At 43.8% G+C, this 22,810-nt stretch overlaps 1 protein-coding gene across 5 annotated transcripts in view; it reads right to left on the reverse strand.

Moving 5' to 3' along the window:
* Positions 1-555: 555 nt before the first annotated feature.
* LOC105454277 (AT-rich interactive domain-containing protein 2) overlaps positions 556-22,810 on the reverse strand; it is a 52,266-nt gene continuing 30,011 nt past the window's right edge. Inside the window, exons 4-17 of one of the 5 annotated variants that reach the window (XM_011696800.1) lie at positions 21,661-21,812; positions 11,320-11,798; positions 10,246-10,760; positions 9,463-9,860; positions 9,154-9,373; positions 8,884-9,064; positions 7,699-8,022; positions 6,625-6,831; positions 4,447-6,527; positions 4,125-4,284; positions 3,846-4,004; positions 2,149-2,229; positions 1,285-1,376; positions 556-1,196 (exon numbers count right to left, since the gene is read on the reverse strand). In XM_011696800.1, coding sequence (XP_011695102.1) covers positions 1,073-1,196; positions 1,285-1,376; positions 2,149-2,229; positions 3,846-4,004; positions 4,125-4,284; positions 4,447-6,527; positions 6,625-6,831; positions 7,699-8,022; positions 8,884-9,064; positions 9,154-9,373; positions 9,463-9,860; positions 10,246-10,760; positions 11,320-11,798; positions 21,661-21,812 — 5,173 coding nt within the window. In that variant the 3' untranslated portion in view covers positions 556-1,072. Of the gene's footprint in view, positions 1,197-1,284; positions 1,377-2,148; positions 2,230-3,845; positions 4,005-4,124; positions 4,285-4,446; positions 6,528-6,624; positions 6,832-7,698; positions 8,023-8,658; positions 9,065-9,153; positions 9,374-9,462; positions 9,861-10,245; positions 10,761-11,319; positions 11,799-21,660; positions 21,813-22,810 lie in introns of all 5 variants that reach the window. The other 4 variants (XM_011696798.1, XM_011696797.1, XM_011696801.1 and 1 more) reach the window with 4 other exon arrangements.

Genomic DNA, 22,810 nt, shown 5'->3' on the forward strand with positions numbered 1-22,810 from the left:
CACATTGCAGAAGTCGAATGGCTAGGAGTCACCGAGCTAAAACTGATCTAAACTAGACGTTAGATTTATGCAGTGATATGAATGTTCTGCTGTAAATGACGAACTCGCTAGCATGCCAATGCATGTACTGTTATATCTTACTAATTTCTGTTGCTAGATTAGATTAGTTAATAATAAAACAAAGAGAGACAATAATATAGCCATGTAATTGCAATATGCAATTAAAGCAAAAAACATAAATTCCTAACAAATACATTTCATAAAAAGGTCGTTTCGTTTTTTTCTTTATATCCTAGGTCCTTGGTGATTTACGAAAAAAAAACATACAATAATAATTAATAATAGAATAATATAATATTAATTATAATATATTGATTATAAACTATAACGTCCATAAAGTATCTTATTCGTTTTTCCTTTTTTGTACACGTTTACTAAAACCTTGTTTTCGCCTTCCTTGTTGAGAAAATAAATATTAATATTAAATCTGAAATATCATCTCTCTCTCTTTCTCTCTCGTGCACACTCTTTCTCTCGCCCATTCACTCACTCCCTTTCTCTCTTTTTCGATCTTCATCGCACACACATACACTTTCTCTCTTTTTCTCTCTCTCTCTCTCTCTGTTTCTTGCAGTCTCATTATCACTTTTCCATATTTGACCTAAATGTCTTTGTTTCGTATTTCACTATAGTTACAGTTCATATTATTAATCTAAATTGGCAAAATGATTTGCCTAGTAAGTTTATAGGCCTCTTTTTTTCTATATATGGAACATTTATCCTCGCAATATTCTTCCCATTCTTCTCTATATAGTTCTAATCCTCCAAACTGTGCATGGACACACATTGCACGCACGTACGCACGTACGCACGCACGCACGCACGCACATACACATAGGCACGCACGCATACATGCGTGCATGTACATACATCTAATGTGCATGTATCAGCACGCGGCAAGTGACTATAAACTTAATACACTCCCGCTTTCCTCCCCGTGTAATTCGAAATAATGTAAGTTGATCGCTGCTCGCAAGATTAAAAGAGCTTTTTAGAGGCCTGATTCAAGAGGTCACCTATGATGGCTACTGCTACTCTGGTCGTTCATATCGTAAAGGACTTGTGCGATTGTTCTCGATGATTCGACATTGCTTAACGCCACGCCTGCCAAGTGGGGCTCGTACGCTCTAAGATGCCTGCAAATAATTCGTGAATGGGCCAATGAGTCGCGAGACATAAGAATTAAAAAACAATGAATGAATGAAACAGCGAGGGCTCGCTTACCTTCTACCGTGTGTTGAGTATATGACTAGGTTCCTAAGAATGAGAGCTGCCGTTAGGCGAATACTTTTGGTCACTGGACCTTCGTTGTCATCCTGCAAGACAAAGACACACAGTTGACAATCGATCGTCCCACGTCCGCTCGTTTTTTTTCACACACAGAAAAACTGATGACGGACAACAACGTGAATGGAAATCACTGATCTTTCAAATAATGCTAAAAAAAGGGGATCTTGTGAAAAATGCATGGACACATAATACGTAGTTCCACAACTGTATGATGTTGTTTCTACGAATGCGTTATGGGAGTCGTGTTAATGTGTAAGAAGCGCTGCAATTTCTCGGCGAAGCTGCAGTTTCGTCTGTCCTGGACAGTCGCATGTGTCAATTCGACGTGTCAATGTGATAGACGGCGACGAATCGTGTTCTTGCACCTTAACCACGTTACAGCAACATGACAATAGGACGCACACATATACAGACATATATCCAAACCTACGGATCTAGCAACATCTACTTAGTAATAAAAAAAAAGGAGTTCTGAAGGCGCTGCTTTGCTGCTCTATCGAAACGAGCGCGCTATGTGCCAACACCCTCCTAACATGAGTATTGCATAAGTTCGACGCATGTAAAAAAAAAACAAATGCCAGCTACAAAATGTAATGTCGAAATAAAAATAAAAAAAGGACATGCTACAACAAAACGGCAGGGTAAAAACAAATGACGGGTTGGGGGGGGGGGAAGGAATGACATGGTGTGCAAAAACAGAGAGATAAAAAAAAGCACAAAGAGACGACAGCAGCGGCAGCGTACTGGAGCTGCAGCTGTGTCGCGATTTCCCTTTTCAACTCTCTAATACATTTTTACCTGTTCTGGTGGAGAATTTTGCCCAGGTCTGGGGGAAGAAGAGCTTGAGGTGGCTGCAGCGGGCTTGGTCGGCCTTTGCTGCTTCGCCAAGAGAGAACAAGAAATTTCGTTAAATTAGCCAGTCAAAGATCAGCGGAATCGAAGACTGATCGGTTGATTTTTGTAGAATCTTTATATCATCAACAGAATATCAATGTGACAGGGAGAAAGATTGTAACATGTGTATCTCGAGATGTGTAATAAGTGTATTAAGATTATAAATTTGTGTATCTATGTAGTTTGTATATCTTTACTATCGGTTTACTATCGTAGAATAGAAAATTTACCTCAGACTAAATTTATAGAGCATACAGAATATTTGGTTTAACTCTGTTCTTTTGTTCAGCTCTTATGACTTTATCTTCACTTTGCGGAGATAAAAGTAAAGATAAAATTATTTTTCTCATTAAATTACAATTATTCTACAAGTATTATTCTAATTTTTTTCCAATTTTATAGTCTCACCAATCTTTCATTTCTAATTAAGTACATTTGCATTGATTAAAGTTATTTCAAGATATTGATTAAAATTATATAACCATTTTTAAATTATATTAAATTTAATTTTAACACATTGTACGCGCTACCTTCACCGTTTGAAGAGCGAGTGCGTTCGCGATTTCTTTGCTCAAATATTTGATAAAATAATCTTTTAATAAACATTTAATTTATATATTTATACAGGGTATCCGGCAATAACCGCAGCAGCTCTCGGGGGCTGGTAGAGCAAATTAAACTGAACAGAAAGGTCCTGTATCATTTTGCAAAATTCACAATCATTAACGAGATATTAATTTTTGAAGATTGGCGAATAAACGCGTATCCGTCCGGCCCACCTCTGAATGTAAGCGTGCGGCGAACTGACGGCGAGTTTAATCTACTCAACCTTGAATAATTAACGACGATCATCGTATTAATTGTTCCGCGAAAATGATCATTTCAATTATTAACAGATCGCACAAAACTTATCGACGTTTTATATTTTTCAATATTCAATAGAATTCAGGCTTAAATGAAATAAATCGAATATAGATATATAGGAATAAAGCAATGTGAGCGACTTGACGCACGCTTGCATTCAGCGGTGGGCCGGATGGATATGCGTTTATTCGCCAATCTTCAAAAATTAATATCTTGTTAATGATTACGAATTTTGTAAAATGATAGAGAACCTTTCTGTTTAATTTAATCTACTCTACCAGCCCACGAGAGCTGGTGCGGTTCGGTTATTACCGGATACTCTATATATTTATTTTAATTCAATAGTTGAACAACATAGAGAAAATATCCTAAAAATGTAAAGTAAAGCAAAGATTGATATTTTTAGCGTATATATTTTTCAAAGTCCGTTCCTAATGAAAATTGATAAGTATATAAATCGAGTAAAATAAGTAAACTTTGTATTGCCATATTTATAATTTTTTTTCTAGACAAAAATTTGTATTTCTTTATATATACGTAGAAAATTTCTCTGGATTATTAAATTTTAATGCACAAGAAACTGGAAGCTAAAATTAATTCAGTAGACGTCTCGAATGCGTTAATTCGGTCGTACAATGTATTAATATTAAATGCGTGCAGAGAACGAACAAAACAGTAGAATTTAATTCTGTATTCTCAAAGTTTCGGAATTATAAAACGATATTTAAAAAATTTACCATTAACTCCTTAGGATTAACGAATTCCAGAGCATGCCGTTTAATAGCGTGGAATGCCGCGTTGGGTGCGTATCCGGGATGATGCGGAGTCGGAGGCGTAGACGTGGAAACTTCGGTTTTACCCGTTACTGTCAACTGCTTCCTTCTCATCGACATTGTCTGAGGAGGAGAAAAAAAGTTGCGAAATGTAAAATTCGCGATATCGAACATCGTCCGGCACAATTTCCATCATCCAAGATCAGTGAAGGATCGCGAATAGTAAGATGCAAGATTACTCACGTCCGCGTTACAGTGCCTATCGTAGAGATGCGTCATTAACGAGAACTTGCGTCTCTTGAGAGCGTCACAGCTCGCCCACAGACACAATATCTCCTCGCCACCAGTCGGACAGTGGGCCTCGCAAACGTGAAGGTAGACTTCGTGCGGTGTTTTAAATTGTCTGAAATTGTTTCGAGATATTTTTCATTAATTCGCAAATGTCTCATACATAAATATGACTATGTACTATTAATTGTGAAATCGTAGGAAACTCTCGAATAAAATATTACTTTTATTCGAGAGTTTCCTAATATTTATATCGAAAATGTATTTTCGAACTTACCTAAGACAGCCCCGCCACTCGCACAGGTAAGCGTTGGGATCGATTTTGATCGTGATGGTTTTGTTCTCCTGCACTGGCTGTGGCGTCTGCTGCTGCTGCTGCTGTTGCTGTTGACTCGTGGATGGTTTTGACTCCGGCTCGGTAGAGGTTGACGAACTCACCGTCTTCATGATCTTGGTAACGGGCGACGGCTTGATAGCGGGCACACCGTGGGTAGCCGCCGCTTGATGCGGCGTCGTGGGCCTGGTGGGCGGCGGCGTGGACGCCGGGGTAGGCGTCACCACCCTGGACGGCACGCTGGTGGATATTGGAGTTTGCTGGGCCATCGCCGGGATCGTGACGGTCACCGTGTTCGGGTTGGCCTGCGCCACCGAGCTGTTGACTATAATGGAGGCCTGCGGGATGGTGGCGGATGTGGGTACGAGAGGCGGTGGGATGTTACCGAGCGCCGGGCTCTGCAGGATCGGACGAGGAACCTGCGTCACGACCACTTGCTGCCCCTGCGGCGTCACCGCCACCATCTTTTGCGGGGTCGGTTGCGCGGCCGCCTGCGGTTGCAGTATGATAATTGTCTTAGTACCGGTCCCCTGTTGCTGCGTCGTCTGCGCCACGAGGACGGTTTGCGCCTGTCCCTGCACCAAGGCCGTCTGCGGCTGCGCCAGCACGTAATTTTGACCGGGCACACCGCCCGACACCACGTACTGCAATTGTCCGCTCGCGTTCTGCTGCAGGAGCACCTGCGGTTGCGGCGGAGGTGGCCTGCCCTTCATCGACGTGGTGGGAATAAGCATTTGATTGGTCGTTGGGATCGTTTGCTGCACGACTATCTGCCTAGGCGTTGTCACTATGAGTTGCTGCTGCTGTTGCTGAATCGGTTGCTGCTGCGGCGCCTGATTTATGCTTGCGATTTGATTTATGAATATATGAGGCTCTTCTTTAATGTGTATAGTCGGTGGCTCCTCTTTCACGAGAACCGGCGTCGGTTCCGTCTTTATATGAAGAGGAGGAGGAAGGGAAGCCGGAGTTGCCGTTGCCACCGCCACAGTTGCTGTCGCTGCCATTGCTACCGTCGCCGTGGCTGCCATCGCTACTGTTGCTGCCGTCGCTGCCGCTGTCGTCGTCGCGGTCGCTATTGCCGTCACTGGCGTCGGGGCTGGTGCTTCTTCCTTTATCGTATCCTTAACGTTCACTTGCTCATCCAGATCCATCTCGTCCTCTATGCAGTCCGCTGCCAAAGCGGCATAGAGATTCGCCGCAGTGGACGAAACGGTCGCTTTCTCGCTGTCCTTATCGTCATCCTCGGATTTTATACTGGATACCGTAGACTCCGCTGTGGTCGAGTCGACCGCCGGATCGGGAGACATCGTGCCGTTGGAGTACTTTGGCTTCTTGATATCCAGCTCATCCGACTCGCTGGCCGATCTCTTGATCCCTCGAGGCGGCGCCTCGATCAGAGTATCCTCGGACACTTCGTTCTGTATAACGTTGCCGCTCTCCACCTCGGATTTCATCTTCAGTTCGGCGGGGGATTCTTTTAATACCTTCTTGATGTGATTCTCCACCAGATCCATCTCCTTCTCGTTAATTAAGTTCTTGGTAAGCACGCCGTTCAGAATTGGTTCCTTGTCAACTTTTCTCTCGAGCAGGTCTACCAACATCATGCTCTGCAGCGGCTTGTCCTTCGAACCCACGCTCGACGAGTCCTTGGACGAGCCGTCCTCCTGCGCGTCAATGTCCGTGTTGTTGCTCGCCGGCGCACCGTTAAGTAAGATACCTTCGAAACTCGTCGGCATGTTCTCCTCCTCGACCCTGAAGGAGCAGTCCCTGCTGCCGCCGATACCGCTGCTGGACGCCAAAGAGTTGTTGGTGGAATCCGAGTCCTCGGCGATGGAAGTGCACGTCGTGCGTGATTGATTCGTCTTGTTCGGTGTGGCGGTGGCGACGTTGACCGTCGTCGTCAGGGGCGGACGACAGATCTTCGCCGGTGAGGAGGATATGTGGTTTTCAGTCGAGTTCACCACCGTGGCCGTGGCCGTGGACGTGATAATTTGGTTGGCATTGTCGTTATCGTTTACTTCAGTCTGAAACATAACGCGATGCATACGATACAGCAAGGCACTACGCGAGGCGGCTACTTTCAGCCGAGCTGCGACTTGCAAAAGCAAGACGACTACGTACCTTCTCGCAGTTATTAGTCACAACGAACTTGGCGCCGTTGAGCCTTTGTATCTTTTTGGCAGGAATGGGTGCGATCGCCGGTTTCTGTTTAGCGTTGACGGGAGTCTTCGGGAGTATCGTGGCCGGGACGGCCGCGGGTGCAGCGGGCTGCATCACACCCGTCATCTGTTGTTGCAGTAACCTCTGCTGTTGTTGACGTTGGGCAACCTAGGGGAATATCCGTGGCAATATTAACCGGGGAACATAAATCGATACTTCGACGTTCCTTCCGACAATCGTATCGCCTCTCGCGGCGCTCCATCGATTTTATTTATGTTTGTAACGGAATAAGTGAGAAAAGAACAATTGAATTCACCAATCAAAAACCATGCTGTTGTTAGTACTTGATATTACGAGTACTCTTATTTGATTTATATTTCAGAATAACACTCTGTTAAATACTAATGACTCTTCTGTCGCAAATATATTCGTCAAGAGGGGAAGGAGAGAGGATATTCTCTGGTCTCAATTCGTGTTCCAAAAAAAAAGAAAACAAGGAAATAACATAACATGTTTGAATACATCAACCAACACTACATCATAAGCAGACTTTAGCAGACATTTTGACAAAAAAAGTAGTACTAAAAAAACGAAAAAAAAAAGAACAAAACGTAAATGCGTGTTATATTCCTGCGTGGATAGCACGCAGAGATAATTTACTAAAAACGAATATCTTAATAAGAGAGTCTATAATAGATGTCTATAATTGTATGCTTTCTATAATAGATTCTATAATGGATAGCAAATAAAGTTGTTAAAAAGTTAAAATTTATCTTGCATAAATGATTGCAATTTACACACGCATATGCACGTGTGATGATTTACTCAGCGGCCTCTCTTTGTTTTAAATTACGTTGCGTATCGCATTCGTAATTAAACTCAAAATGCACTTAATATTTTCTCATTACACATCCTTCGTGGAAAAGTTATAAAAATATCAAGAAAAACGAGATATTCCAATTTGGTACTTTCTAGGCAAAAATAGGAGAGAAAAAAAACAAACTACTTATACTTGTTAATGTACAACAATGATACCTGGTTGCTGGTTATTAGCTGGTTGGCACTGATGCTGGATGCGATGCTAGCAGTAGTGTTTGTTACGCAGGCAGTAGGGGTAGACACACAAGTCGCAGCAGCACTGGGCATGCAGTCGCTGCTGACTGTTACCTTAGTAGCCAATAGGCTTTTTATTATGGAACTCGACGTAGTGCCACTTCGATTATCTTCCTTAGCAACTACCTGGACACATTGTAACTGCGGCTGCGGCTGCGGCTGCGGCTGCGACTGCTGCTGCTGCTGCGGCGTTTGGGAGCCGCTCGCTAGCAACGCTTGGCTCAGATGCGGATGCGATACTGATACCTAATCGACAAGGAGGCAACATACAAATTTTCAACCACCACAACGAGTCACAGCAGTCGGAAAGTATAGTTTTAAGCGTTTACGTGAGCACATGCTGCGTATATATGTATCTTGTATATTATAGCGTAGCTACTGTTTACGCAGTCGGAAGAAGCGTTTGACAAGCGTAAATCACAGAGACAATACATTGATTCCTTGGAAATAATTCCGGTCGTGATATTTTCCAAGACCGCAGCGATGATTGCGAATAGAAAATATGACGTATCTCATCCTACGTAAAATTTTATATAATAGTAAATAATTTGGCGAGTAATCTAAGATTTTTTTTCGCAAAAAAGAAAAGAAATGAAACGAATTAACAAACATTGACTCTTACGGTTAACTCTACGTATCTACCACGGTACCTCGGCGATCACAGAGCTAAAGTCGAGGATTCACGCGGCATGCAAAAGGGAACTCTCTCACCCCTGTGTGTTACGAGGAAGTAGCTCTAGCTCGTGTTAAAAAAAGGGGGAAAAAACCAACAATAAGAATAGCGTTACGAAGCTACGATACACAACCAAAAGTGAGAAACCAAGGTCATAAACGAGAATGGCAGAGAATGGTATAGAGAGAGAGCTAGGATTTCGGACCCACCTGACTTTTAGAATCAACCTTGGTCACTGGATTTTGGGACTGGCTCGAGGTGTTGTTGGACGGGGGTTTCGGCGGTGCGGACAATTGGGCCTTGAGGATGGGAGACGCGGGGGTGGAGGTCGTTTGCGTCCCGGACGACGCGGCGGGACTATCGACCTGGGAAGCGGCCGTGCTATCGGGTGCGGGACTTATATTCTTGACTGTACGCTGTTGAACGGGAAGCACCTTTACTGGAGTAGTGTTGACCGCCGGAATCGAGAGCGTATTAGTCGCGACAGCAGCGGTGGTTTGGCTCGGATAAGTGATCGGCGCGGGTGTGGCCCGTACTCGGATGCCTTCGTAATACTGGGTACCGGTATTTTCGCCCTTCAACGGATTCGGCCCCACGATATTGCCGAAAACGGATCTGCACATATACATTAACGCGTTTCGTCAAAACCAACGTATATTATGTAACAACAAATAATGCGATGATTTATGTTTCGGGATAATCACCTGACGCATCTGGGAAAATGCAGCGGTGCTATCACGCCTCGTCTACCGATCTTCGTGCAGCAGCCGAGGTACTTTTTATACAATTCCTCCTGTTCGATGCGTACACCGGGTATGAGCTCGAAGGTCGCTTTCACCCAGTTTAGAGCAAACTGTTCGTTCTCTTGAATAATCTGCTGATGCGCGTTTTGTTGCTGGATCGCGTTAGCCGTCTCCAACGCTTCTGTAAACGTGAACAAAGAAACAAAGATGTAGAAAGAAAGAACAGAATCTGCAATTCCATTTCTAAGAGAAAGATTTTCAATCACGTACTACTGTGCGTTGTCGACTTGGTCGAGGTCGCGGCGGGAGTCGTAGGTCGCGAAGACGCTGGACTGGCGGGTGCCGGTGTCGCGGTAATCGAAGCCGGCGTAGACGGAGTGGACACGGACCCAGTCGTTGTGGTCGGTGTGGCAGGAGGGGCGGTTACAGTGGCCTGACCCGTGGTGTTCTGCTGCACCGCTACTGTGGACACCGTCTCAACCACGCGCATGAGAATACAGGCCTTCGGGCCGTAGCTTTGCGCCTCCACGGTGACGAGGGCGACCAGCGTATCGATGGCACCGCGGACCCGCGCGACGCTCGTGCATGGTCTCTCACCCAGCGACGTTAAAGCGTACAGACATTCCAGGGTATACACTAAGAGGGCTATGTCACTTAGAGCTAGAAATCTGCAAGCAAGCACAACGAAATCTCACGTTACAACGCGACGCAACGTATTGAAAATACTCAATCGATATCGATATAGCACCAGTGAAAAGTATCGTAAATTGTGTAAGTTTTCAGAAAATTAATCAATATACAATTACTTGTGTATAAAGTTTTCTTATCGAGTCTAAAATTAAAGCATAAAACTTTGCTTTTAATGGTACATCTTTTGTACACGTGATTCGAGTAACTTTGTATTAAAAAAAATATCACGGGACATTTGCTCAAGTATTCGAGTACAATACTTCCCATTAGTAACTACATTTTTTATTCAATTAACGGAAATTTATGAATTAAGCAATTTTTTGCAAAACAACACAGCTAAAATGAAGAGACATGTACACTTGCCTGCATATAAGTTCATATACATTGTCTGCCAGACCGAACGTGACAATTTCTTCGTTACTGTCTTGCTGGCTGATCTTGTTGAGCACCTCCAGGCAGGATATAACGATAAACCTGTCCTGAGACTCGATTCCCTTGGCCACGCACGTTAGGACGACGTCTGTTATCCTCTCGCCGGCCTCCTTCAGGATAATCTCGTTCGCTATGTTCCCTAGTATGTCGAAGCCGAGCTGGTGCAGATTGCTCCACCTCGCTCTCACGCAGAGCAGCACGAATCGCAGGAAACACCGGTTCCTGCCTAATACCGTCGCGTTCTCCGGCGTGAAGCTAAGATTCCGTAGGATCGAGGCGATCTGCAGCACGCGCTGCCCGTACGCGTCCTGCGTACCTAACGTCCGACCGACGCAAAACAGATCCTTGTCCTCCTCCTCGAACTTGATGGAATTCTGATTCTGATCTTTCAGATTCTCGTCCGAGTGCAAGAGGGACAAATCTAGCCGCGGGCAATCTGGAAGTATCTGGAATCCACACAACGAACAGCGTATACAAACTTGAAAACAATCAAGAAATCAATAAGATTTCTCAGAAAGTTCATGCATGTCGAAAACGCGGACATAGACGAAATGGTTTTAGATTATTCTTCGAAGATTAAGCTGAATTTCAGATGACAAGAGATACAATAGCACAGACAGACGTAATACAAGAGCCTTAATCGAATTCAAAGCACGATTTCAGTGTCTAATAATATTTCCCTGTGTTTCCAGTTCGTGAAAAACTGCGTGTCAATTATTTGTCGCGAAACACAGTCCTAAATTGAAGCTGGAATAGTAATACCAAATTAAATTGATAATCAATTTGACGATACTGAGAAGTATTGTAGACTGTTTCAAAGAATTTACTGTAAAAAAAAAATATCAGAGTACGAACCTGAACCAGCTCGCTATTCGGAAGCTTACTGTCATGGACGTTTTTGCCAATTCGACCTCTGGGTAGTGATCTTGTACGCGCGAGTAAAAGGCGTATAAATTGCAAGACCAATACCGGGTCTCCTCGGCTTGCAATATATATTATTCTCACCGCTTCGGGATCCAGTAGGTGCGACGGTTCATCGACGTTTTCCGTCGTCAACGCGACGACGTCCTGCTTGCTCTGCTTCTCCTTCTCGAGGATTTTCCGTCTGGAAAACGTCGGCAGGCTGGTGGGCGGCTTCTTCATGAAGGTCCTCTCGTCCGTGAGGTCTATCACATCCTGGGAGTCGAGCACGTCCGACCAGAAGGAATTAATGGAGTAATTACGAACGCGCGAGTACACCTCGATGAAGAGTTGCCGCGTGCCGGGCGAGTCAAACACGCCGGCATGTGCCAGGAGGATGTTCACCAGACGGGGATACTTGTCGAGCCGCAGGGTGTGCTTGCCCTCGTTCGACAGGAGGGTGCAGACATTGATGGCGAAGTCCTGCTCGTTTGGCAGCGGCGACAGGAGCGACAGCGAGAGCTTGTCGTAATTCGAGGACTTGTAAAGGTCCGACGAGAGTCCGTTGTAATCGCGCAGAGATTCTGAAAGCAAAGACGAAAGAGTGGAATTAGTATTTTATACGAGGAGAGAGAAATTAATTTTATATATTGAAACCACAATAATTCTACTCATTCGAGCACCATTTAGAAAACTAATCTCTCTCTAGAAGATTCCTACTTTTATGTAGGAGAGAGAAAAAGAAATAATCTCTCTTAAAAAGTTGACTTAATTTAAAACTATAATTATTAAATTACAAATCGTGTAGTAAATGAGCTGAGCAAGACGTTAGTTTAATTAATTAATAATGAAATTTACAGGAAATTAAAATTAATATCAATAAACCAAACATTTCGACCTCGCATTAGGTTTGTTAATATTAATTTTAATTTTGTATAAATTAACATAATAGTTAAATAGTAGCATAACATCTTACTTGGCTCATTTGTCTATTTACTACACAATTTGTAATTTAATTCGCTATTTTAAGGCCTTTGTTCTATAATTATACAGTATATCAATGTAATTTTACAGAATTTTTCCGATTTTATAAAAAAAAATGTCTATAAAAATTCTTATAATTAGAGTTTTTAAATAAAACGTTCAATGCCATAAAAAACTATATTCGTGAATGTGAGACCGTAATAAAATTTCGATAGTAACAACCGGTTGTAATCACGATAATTACGCCAACTTTCGGAACGTAAGAAAATTATCGGGATACACATATTCGGTGATGGTACGCGTTGTATTAGCAATTCTCGTTATTACATCGATGCAAAATTAATGGATATTGCGGGGTTTACTTTGGGTGAATAGATGCGAAGGTCGTGCAAACGTTTACACACGTCGTGCTCGCGTTAAAACCTGCCGACGGTTTTTTAAGCGCACATACGCCGTACAATAAATTCGCCGTCGACGGTTCAATTAAAATAATTGAAACGCACAGTTATTATCTTGCCGGCTAATTAAAATCATTATAAAACCCGCCGGGGTCTTTCAAAATGCACGTTTTGTCTCATGGAGTCAGCGTTAACATCGGACACAATTCAAATATATACTTCATACGTATATATTCGCTTAAGTACCTTCCGGCAACTGCGAATGCGTATATCTGACACGAGAGATATTTTAACAAATACAGTAGAACATATACGTCCATAATATTAAAAGGACACAATTCCATACAACAAAACTGCTTTTTCTTGAAAAAAGACGTCACTCCTTTTCTACGTAAAATGTTACTTTTAAAATGTTACATGTTCCTAATAGTAGATAGAACTTGCAGCAAAAAAAAATAGAAAAAAACACACAGGGGACGGACTGTTGGAGTTACGCCCTTTTAATATTGAGCGCATCTGTATGACGCACGCTGATCGCTCTGTACGTCGCTTTTTTTCTCCGTTCGGACTAATAAAAACTGGTTAATGACACGATTATGTATATCTTATCGATATGCTGAGATACGCGGAGTTTTTATTTCTGTTCCAAGTGCGCGATGATTAGAATATCTTTTTCCTCGCGGGCACGGCTGCAGCTCCGCCGTCGCGAGAAACGAGCGCGTATCTCTGGCAATCATCACCGGCGGAATTGTCACAGGGCCAATCCGATCCTGCCCGCGCTTGACGACCGGCTCATTGAGGCAGGTCATGGCTGGTTGATGCAACAAGAAAGCGGAGCCTAGTATCATGACGATATTGCACCGGATAACGTTCCGAGCCGAAGCTCCTCCCTCTTTCCATTCTGGCGCGAAATCGACGCTCCATTTTCAAAATTTCTTAATATAATTGGCAAAGTTCTGGCTCCTCCATCCCTCCCCAAAAAGTTCCGGAAAGTACCCGATAAAAATCTTAAGAAGAACGATTAAAAGCGTTAAAAAAGAGGAATCTAAAAATGTAGAGAGCCTTCGTCATATTTCCGTTGTACAGAAATTAGTCGTAACTTATTTATTTATTTAGGATCAATTTGAATCCTGAATCTAATCAATATGTAAAACCTTTAAAATGCTACCCAGCACTCTCACCCACACCCGAGGGAATGCCAGATTTTTAAAAATAAACTTGTATCCGTAATAATTCAAATATATAAAATTCTTTGACGAAGAGCCAGCGTATGAATTATAAATTTTAGGAAATAGATTGTTAACTTTAGAAATTTCTCTCTTTTGATCTGCGTTGTTATATTATCTAGCAAGATATATTCGGTTTATAAATGATGTTTGAACAAATAGAATTATTGTTTCAAACAAAATTAATTTCGCGTAATTAATCCCTCAAATAGTTACATTTCGAGTTTCAAATTTCTTTAAATATATACGATATATGATATTAAATATACGCAATAAAATATGATTAAACAATATAATAAAGATGTACGATATATGATAGAATATGATAAAATATACGATATATGGTAAAATATGATAAAAATACATGTATGTGTGTATATCATAGAACAAACTCAATTTAAAAAAGATCCGTTTAAACATAGATAAGAGGCACATTGCGCAATCAGTTGAAACGATAGTCGATTCAGAACGGGGAGAAACATTCGTTCGTTCGATCTGAGAATATGCACAGGGCGGGGTACATAAATTATTTCGAAAAGCTATACACAACAATAATTAAAGACGGAAGGCGGGGTCGATTATCGGGATTGGTTATCGGCCATCGTCGGGGTGTGCGAATGTGCGCTTATCTGAGGAGAGCGGCGATATCTCGGCGCCGCGATATCTGGAATAGTAAAGCCAGCTAATCCAGCGTTCGATTTCCATACAACGGCCGGTTTATTCCGTCCGATGACGATCGCCGCGTCCCGCGTCGTTTTATTGACGCCGAACGCGATCGCCGGATTTTAACGACGAGCGGAACTGGGGACTACGATGTCGAAAAGGAACAGATAATTATTCGACTATCAATGTTTTACGTTGCACGTCATAGTCAATTATGCGCGCCGATAAGGTGATCGACTTCCATTTCCGATACGCACCACACAAGTAGGCTTGTGCTCTCGGTCTAGCTTTCTACGAATAGCCGACCACGTTCCATCAGCGGATATATATATATATATATATATATAACTAAAATATCGTAGAATCAATTCCTGCAGTGCCTAATTCTAATTTTGTTCAAAAATTACGTAAATTTCTAATGAGCACAAAAAAACGACATAATTGATCGTTTGTTAAAGTGAACGCGAAATTTTCTACCTGCAAAACTTTACTCGTAACTTTCTGACTGTCGAAAATAGAAGGCCAGGAATAAACGGTAATGCCAACATCTCTTATACGCTGTTCATATTTGTCCAACGCTCGTAAAATTTATGATGTAATTTTCTAGAGTTTCTTATTCTAGATAATTTCTTTATTAGGATGAATCATTATATACTAGTCACTACATACTTGTCTCTTAGTCTAGACTTTTCGAGATAAAAATATTCCTTTGAAGATTCTGTCGTGTCTTTTTCGAAAAGCACGAAAATGACAAATATTTATGAGCCGTAACGTTTTCCTATCTTCCGCTCTTTGTGTGAAAAATAGAAGTTTGCACAACCGGGGGACGATGATTGATTTTTTTTGAGATGTTAATCACGCGTGCCCGTATAATGACTCGGCAGCGAATTAGTTTCCTTCACCCGGACGGAACTTTTAGCGGGGTAGTATCGAGAATTCCGAACGCGCGAGAGCGAAATATACGGGGTTATGTATGTGCGTGTGGTGTGTGTGTGTGTGTGTACATGTACACGACGGCGCAACGTTATCGCGGATCGCAGTAATCTTTTCAGCCGCAAAACCGCGATCAATATCGCGTCCCAGGAGAAGTGTCGAGTTTCGCCGGAAACGAGGGGGGACACACAAACCGGGGAACCGGTAAGCACAGGACGATGAAAGGAGACGCGCGGGCGAGGGCAGCGAAAGGCCAGGGAGGAAGGGGCGGGAGGGAAGGGAGATTGCAAAGGAGCCGGGGCCTCGTTAATAAAATCATGGCTCGTCAACGATGCTACGAAGTGGCGAGTATCGATTTCAAGTTGAACACCTTGTGTTTCCATGGCGTAATAAAGGGAGTGTTGCTTTTACGTAAGCGCGATGAACAAAAGAGAGGCTCCGTCGCCATGAAAACGCATTATTTTTCTCTCTCCGCGTGCCCTTGCCTCTAAACATATTCCATGATAATAATTTATAAATATTTCATGGTAGTTTTCTCGCCGTGTTTTATTGGATATAAAAAAAGTCTGTCAGCTTGCAAATTATATTACCATTTTCAGACGTAAATATTTTCTGAGTTGTCTTTTTGGGCCATCACATTCGATGTCTCTATGAATACACGAAAAGAACGATTTTACTAAAAGATCTAAAATTTAATTGGATACATAGACCTGAAAATAATTTTGGATCAAAATAATTGTGTTCGACATTCAATATTGATGAGAACTACTGCAAAAAATTTTGATATTCTGGCAACCAGAGTTCGAGTTTCCAACAAAATTATTCGTTCCGTGTATAGGAATTGATTCAAGTAATATTCGAGCTTCGGACATCGGTCAGTTTTATATATATATTGAAAAAATAATTGACGTCTTACATACAGAAAAAAAAACACTGAAATTTATGTCCACCTCGGCAGAGCGAAATGCGATTGATTCGCGCGTTGACGACGAGCGCTTAGAGCGAATGTTAACGGGGCTATTTGTAGTCCGCCGTTATGATAAAAGCAATATGCGGCCGACGCACTGTCATCGCGTGACATTGTGTGTTTCCCAGCGTTTCAATCAATCCAATTCCACCTACGTCAGTATCAAACGGGCTCTACGATTAAACACCGATAAATAAGCGATACAAGCGCGGCGCACAGAGGGTTCGCAATCGATTCCCACTTGTAACCGACGAGAGGCGAACGTTAACCGCTCGCATTACCACCGCATACGCGTCCGACAATTAACAATCGAGCGGGAAAATCTCCGAAAGTCGGGGAGAAATCTCGAAAGAATTGACACTTGATAAAAACTGGTGGAGCTCCCGTACGGAGCACGCGAGGTCGTTTTCTCATAAGTAATTAAGCCAAAAATATATATAAATATATCCGCGTGAGCCGGAACAATTCCATCGTTCCAAGCATTAGAGGGGTATTCTCGCGGGGGGGGGAGGGAGTGCGAAAGCCGCGATCCCCGCGTGTTAATTGGCGTCGCAGTCCGCTGACAAACGCGTCGTAACGAGACGAGACGCGCGCAGTGCGGCGAAACATCGTCGATGGCATACCGTTGGCACGCGGTGGCCCGCCTATATGTATCCCCCCCCCCGGACATCGTCACGTCAAACGTCGCGACACCCGCGTGCCCACAGGTGGACTCGCTCCGGAGATCGTTTCGATCTCTCTGGGTTATATTTATATACTTAATGTACTCTGGCTCTTATACTCGTTAAATTGACATAAATTGTTTTAGCCACGCAACCAGCTAATATTATTTTTAATTTTAATTTCAAATTGATGCATTTTCCGTCTCATTCTCTTGATACTTGATTTTTAAATTCAGCATTTACAACTGTTTCCGTTCGAATTCATAAATGTTTCATGTCCATCTTGTATCTTTCCATATACTATGTTGTTACGTTATGCAGGATGAATTGAAATACGCGGTAATTCCCGGAACGGGAATTCTACGACTCAAAATGAGTCGAAATAATAAAATTAATTTTTCTGAGAATAAGGACTTTCGAATACGCATTCATTTGACTGATATAACAATTCTCGCAAAAAAGTTTCTTTGCTATCAGGATTAATTTAATTAGTTGACTCTTAAGATAAACAAGCAAATTTATGTAAGACAAAAAATAATTTTATTTTTTGCATATTTATTTTTTATCTAATCAAAATATTGTTGAATATGTTGGCCGTTTTGTCGCGTATAAAGTCATATTCTGCGAATTAATTAAAATAGAATGGATTATCTCTAATGTATTCTAATTCTTCAAATGCAAAAACAATTAAAGTGCTTTTAAAGTCCTTTTTCTCGAACATAAGGCCTTATTCGCAAAAAAATTTACTCTATCAATCCGACTTATTTTAAGCCGTAGAATCATCCTCTTCTTCTGGTTATATTTCGACTCTGTGTATACATATTTTCTTCACAGAAATTCATAATCACTCTGTTATTGTGAAAATTTTGTATTATTTTCTGATAATAATAATAAATATTATTGTCATTGTTATTGTTGTTGTCATCATCGTGATCATGGCATAATCATCATTATTATATTATATTATTTTATAACGCTATTTATATTATTACATATTACGTATTCTGTACGCCTTCAATTTGAAAAGGACATTTTAGCACATATATGTAAATATCAACATAACATGTAACAATTTCATCATAACAGCCCAATCTCCTCAATGCCAAAATTTCGCAATAATATTTGTGGACTGTGAAGTCGGTGACGAGTTTCGTACAGAAAGAGTACAAAGAGGAGCCAACACAGTTTCTTCCTTTCTAAATAGCTATCTCTAATCTAGCACACGACCGCGTGCGCACACAGAGCACAGCCGGGACCGCGGGTGGGCTCTCTCTCTCCCTCCCTCCCTCTATCTTTCTCCCGCTGGAATCGCGGCGAACATCACGCAAGCGCGGCATTATGCCGGGACGATCAAGAACCGACGGAACACTTATCCCCGCAAACGCTTATTGATTGTGACGCGCACCCCGTCGTGTCTCTCGTTCTCGCACCGTCCATCCCTCCCTCCCTCCCTCCCTCCCGCTGTCCGTCGACGCTTCTCTCCAACGCACGCACGTGACGAGACTGTCAATCTCGGTAGTTAATTAAGATTTTAATCTAGATTTTACGAACGCGCGACTCTCCTCCCGTTTTGTCGCCCTCTTATCCGAGAACGATGATCTCTCGCAGGCGAAAGGACGGAAATTTAATTTAAAGGAATACGCGAATACGCGTACAAATATATATACGCGAATACATGCCGAAGGTATGTACTCGGGACGGGCCCACTCAAAGATCACACATCGCGAATACTCGACGAGCTCGGTTAGCTCGCGCGTGTCACGCGATTCTCCCGACACGTTCGCGTGCGGTGGTTCGCGTGTATCCTCCGCAGCAAAGACAAAAGAAAATTTCACGGTGCATGCGCAGTCGATCTCCTTGGGGGTAGCACCAAAAAGGTGCATACAGCAACATCGATTCTCACTTATATTCTTCCGGGATTCCCCCCGGATGGCCGCGGCGATAACGATTAAATTAATAAACGCGATGTTGCGCACTATTAAGAGAAAACGGATAGACCCAAGTGAGCTACAAAGTGCAAATCGTTGACTCAGGATGTGTCATGAAATAAACACTGATCGCTGACTGTATCATCTTCCATCGCGATGACTAAGACGCCGATCGAGCGCGCTGAATAATTTGTTATTTCCAAGTTAAAGTTTTTTAATTGATGCGTCAATATATCTATATAAAGTGTTATTCAATAATTACGGAAAGAATGACGCTTTCGTAAAGATCGACACGTGTCGAAGAAGAGCCGTCAGTCTTCTCGGCTCCAAAGATTACAATACGCGTACCATCAGTGTCCGATCCAGCGCGCCCGAACGCGCGACGGAACGGACGCGTATGATTAGGCGAACGATCGGCCGCATCGATGCGCGAAAGGAGGAAGGGAGAAGTGGAGAATCGGAATGGGAAACGGGAATAGCTTCCCGTTCGGGGGCGCCTTTACTGCCCCAGTTCCGGGTGCTCGCGAAGCACGGCGGGAAGGGAGAGAGGAGGAGAAGAGAGCCGACGAGACGGGGCGTAACGGGGGTACGACGGGGCGCCGGGATGCTCGCTCGCGACTTGCGCGGAAGCTCGCGAGGAGTCGGGGTCGGGGTCGTCGTCGTCTTCGTCATCGTCGTCACCGCCGCGCGCGACTAAGACCCCGGCGAGCAAATTAACAATCGTTACGTACACGTAGATATCGGTAAGCGTCATTTTCGCACCCCCTCCCGCGACAGGCGAACCTTTCGCACCCCCGGGCGCGCTGCGCGCTCGTAACGTTTCCTCCGGCCCTCCTCCCCCTTCCCACTCCTTCTCCCCGTCGTCCATCCGGCGGGTTACCCCAGAGCTTCTGTGCGGGCGGTCCGCTCCGGCAGCGAGGCTACCCGCATGCGGCCGTGGTGCGCATGTGCGCCGAGTATAGACCCGCGCGTTCCGCCAGTCGACGGGCGAAACGCACCGGCGGCTCGCATATATGCGCCCTGCTCTATATATGTATACGGGATGTCCCAGAAAAACCGTATACATCCTCCCAATGAGTCTTGGGGGCCGATCTGTATTCGGAAAGATGTGGTATATACTGTTTTTCTGGGAGCGCCGATATCTTTCTTGGGACATAAACGCGAGGGAGAAGAGGAGTTTCTCGCGAAGTGGAGAACCTCGGAGAGCCAGACCCGGCGGAACTAAAGATACGTGAAGTTGCTTCCAGATAATTAGAAAATCATAATCCAAATATACCTTCACAGATGTAAAGTTATATGTTATACTAAAGAATTTTAAAATATATTCGCCAAAAAGACGAACAAAAAGGAAAAAGTGACCCGAAGTCACACTAGCGATAAAACGCCAGACTGTCAAATATATTTGGCACACCCAGTATGGATGTTTGTCATTATTATAGCCCATTAAATTATCTTGCACATGCCGCTCGCGCGACCCCTCCTACGCCCTCCTCTCCCCCGTCGACCCCACGGTGCGCACGAATGCACTCGCGGCTCCCAGCTCCGGGCCGCGGACGCGGACTCGCATGTGCGCCCTGCTCCGCTATCTATCTCCCTATATCCCTCTCCGGCTCGATAGCCCACCACCGCTGCTGCGGCTGCTGCTGCTGCTGCTGCTGCTGCTGCTCTCTCCGAGCGGCAGCACGTCAATAACCCGTTGCCGCCTTGGCCGCGGCATAGCACGTACATGTGTACATAGCGCGCGTCTCCCGCGAAGACGCGCGCGACGCGACCCGCCGCGCGCGACGGAGCGCGCCGGTAGGGAGAGATGCTCCCGATTTAATTAATCCCGCCGTGCACAAAGCGTCACGATCGGCAATCCCGCGCGGTGGGTATGCCAATATATTCTGCAAATATCCAGACGTTTTTGACCAGAAAATTCTCCGACTCTCATATTTGACGTTGGGAATTTGACCTGACTACGATATTAGTGGATCGAGTCGTCTGAATTTACCGTTGTCAAATGACCCCCCCCCCCCACTCTTTCTTCCTCTTTTACGGTACATTTGCGCCACGACGAGTAGCGGTCGTGGAAAATTCAAACATTTCTCGTGATAAATGAAAATGGGTTCGAGAGGAGGAAAAATCGCGGAAAGACTCGGCAGAGAGAACCGAAACGTGCGATATTTTTTACAGCAGCGCTGCAGGGATGATGCGGAACGAGCGAGCGAAAAATTCTGACAGCCGGAAATTGCTAACGTTGCGAATTATTGAACCGTGACTCGCACGTACAAACAGAGAAAAAGGTAGAGAGAGAAAGAGAGAGGGGGGGACAGAGAGGAAAAAGGGAGAGAATGCCGGGTGTACGCGCGCGACCACGATGCGACGATGGAAGAGCGACAAGGAGGAAAACAATGGAAAATGCATTCGAAAGTCGCTCGGCCGTGCGTACGTGTAACGCGAAATGTATCGAGACGTGCACACCGGCATAAATTGGCAAAAGCGATTTATCGAAACTGCGGACGCGCATTCGGCGGATTCGTATATTTCGCGACAAGCGCAATAAAAGGGACGATACATTGCCTGCTCGGATATGTGCAGACTGAGCCATTATTATTTTTTTTTTTATCAAGAGATTCTTCGACGTAAAATTTCTCTAGAAGTTTCAGACAGAGCGAAACGTTGGACATATTAATCACAACTCACCTGCGATGTTGTGCTGATGGTGGTTATAAGTAAGAGGAACGGAGTGCAGTGCTCTGGCCGACCATTTTCGATGCCTGGAGTCCTCATCGTCGTCGTCGGCCTGTTGACCATCCTCGCCTAGGAAGTGGACCTTCTCGTACCTGTCCAGATATCTGAAACGCATATTAAAGTGCTTTAATGTTATACGCAAGCTTACAAAATTGCATTTGTTCAGATCCATTTTTAAATAATAGATACATAATGTAATTATCTCTTAGGACGACGTTTACGTCCGTTTCCATTAATGTAGATTAATTTTAATCTCAGTTCAACTTACTCCTCTCATCTTTTTCTAGTTGTAAGAATTAGAATTGTTTCCACCAATGTAAGATCAATTTTAATCTCGGTTCAACTTTTACTCTTCATCTTTTTCTAATTCTTAAAAACCGGAAAAAGACGAAGAGTAAGTTGAACCGAGATTAAAGTTAATCTAGGTGGAAACAGGCATTAAAGAATAGGCCTGTTCTTTTTAGCTGAACTTCTTGCACCGTTCATCCTTGCTCTTTTTCTCTTCATATTGGAAAAAAGAAAGAGGAAAGATGAATCGTGCAAGAAAATCAGCTGAAAAGAATGGGCCTGATAATGGTTCTTTTTAAGAACTTCAAAGATCGACGGACAGTCCGAATGAAAAGAAGGCGATCGATTACTCTCATTTCCAAACAGTTTGAGATAATTTCAATAACTACGATAAAAATAGTACCGTCTAAAGATTATGTAACAAGAAATGAAACAAGCGGATAGTCTCGGCGCGAGAGTCAGCTGGATCAGCTAGTTTCGAAGGATAAATAGTCGGCGGCTGAGACTCCTCTCGGAATCGATTGGCGCTTCCGGAGAACCGGTCGACCCGCGGCGGCATCAACACGTGGCGCACCGAGTTCTATCTGGAGAACGCACAACTCAGTGCGGCGCGAAGGCCGATGAAAGAAACTCTTCGAGGCGACCGAGAGACCGACCGACCGACCGACCGACCGACCGACCGACCGTCGTCGAAAGTGCGACGAACTCTCGCGCGATGCTCGCGCGAACAGGGTAGATGCGAGAGATAACGCGAGAGAGAAAGAGAGAAAGAGAGGGGGGGGGAGTCATGAGGCGTCGAGGGGGAGGGAAGGGG

The sequence above is a fragment of the Wasmannia auropunctata genome, unplaced genomic scaffold (assembly GCF_000956235.1).
Source record: "Wasmannia auropunctata unplaced genomic scaffold, wasmannia.A_1.0 LD335987.1, whole genome shotgun sequence".
NCBI lineage: Eukaryota > Metazoa > Arthropoda > Insecta > Hymenoptera > Formicidae > Wasmannia > Wasmannia auropunctata.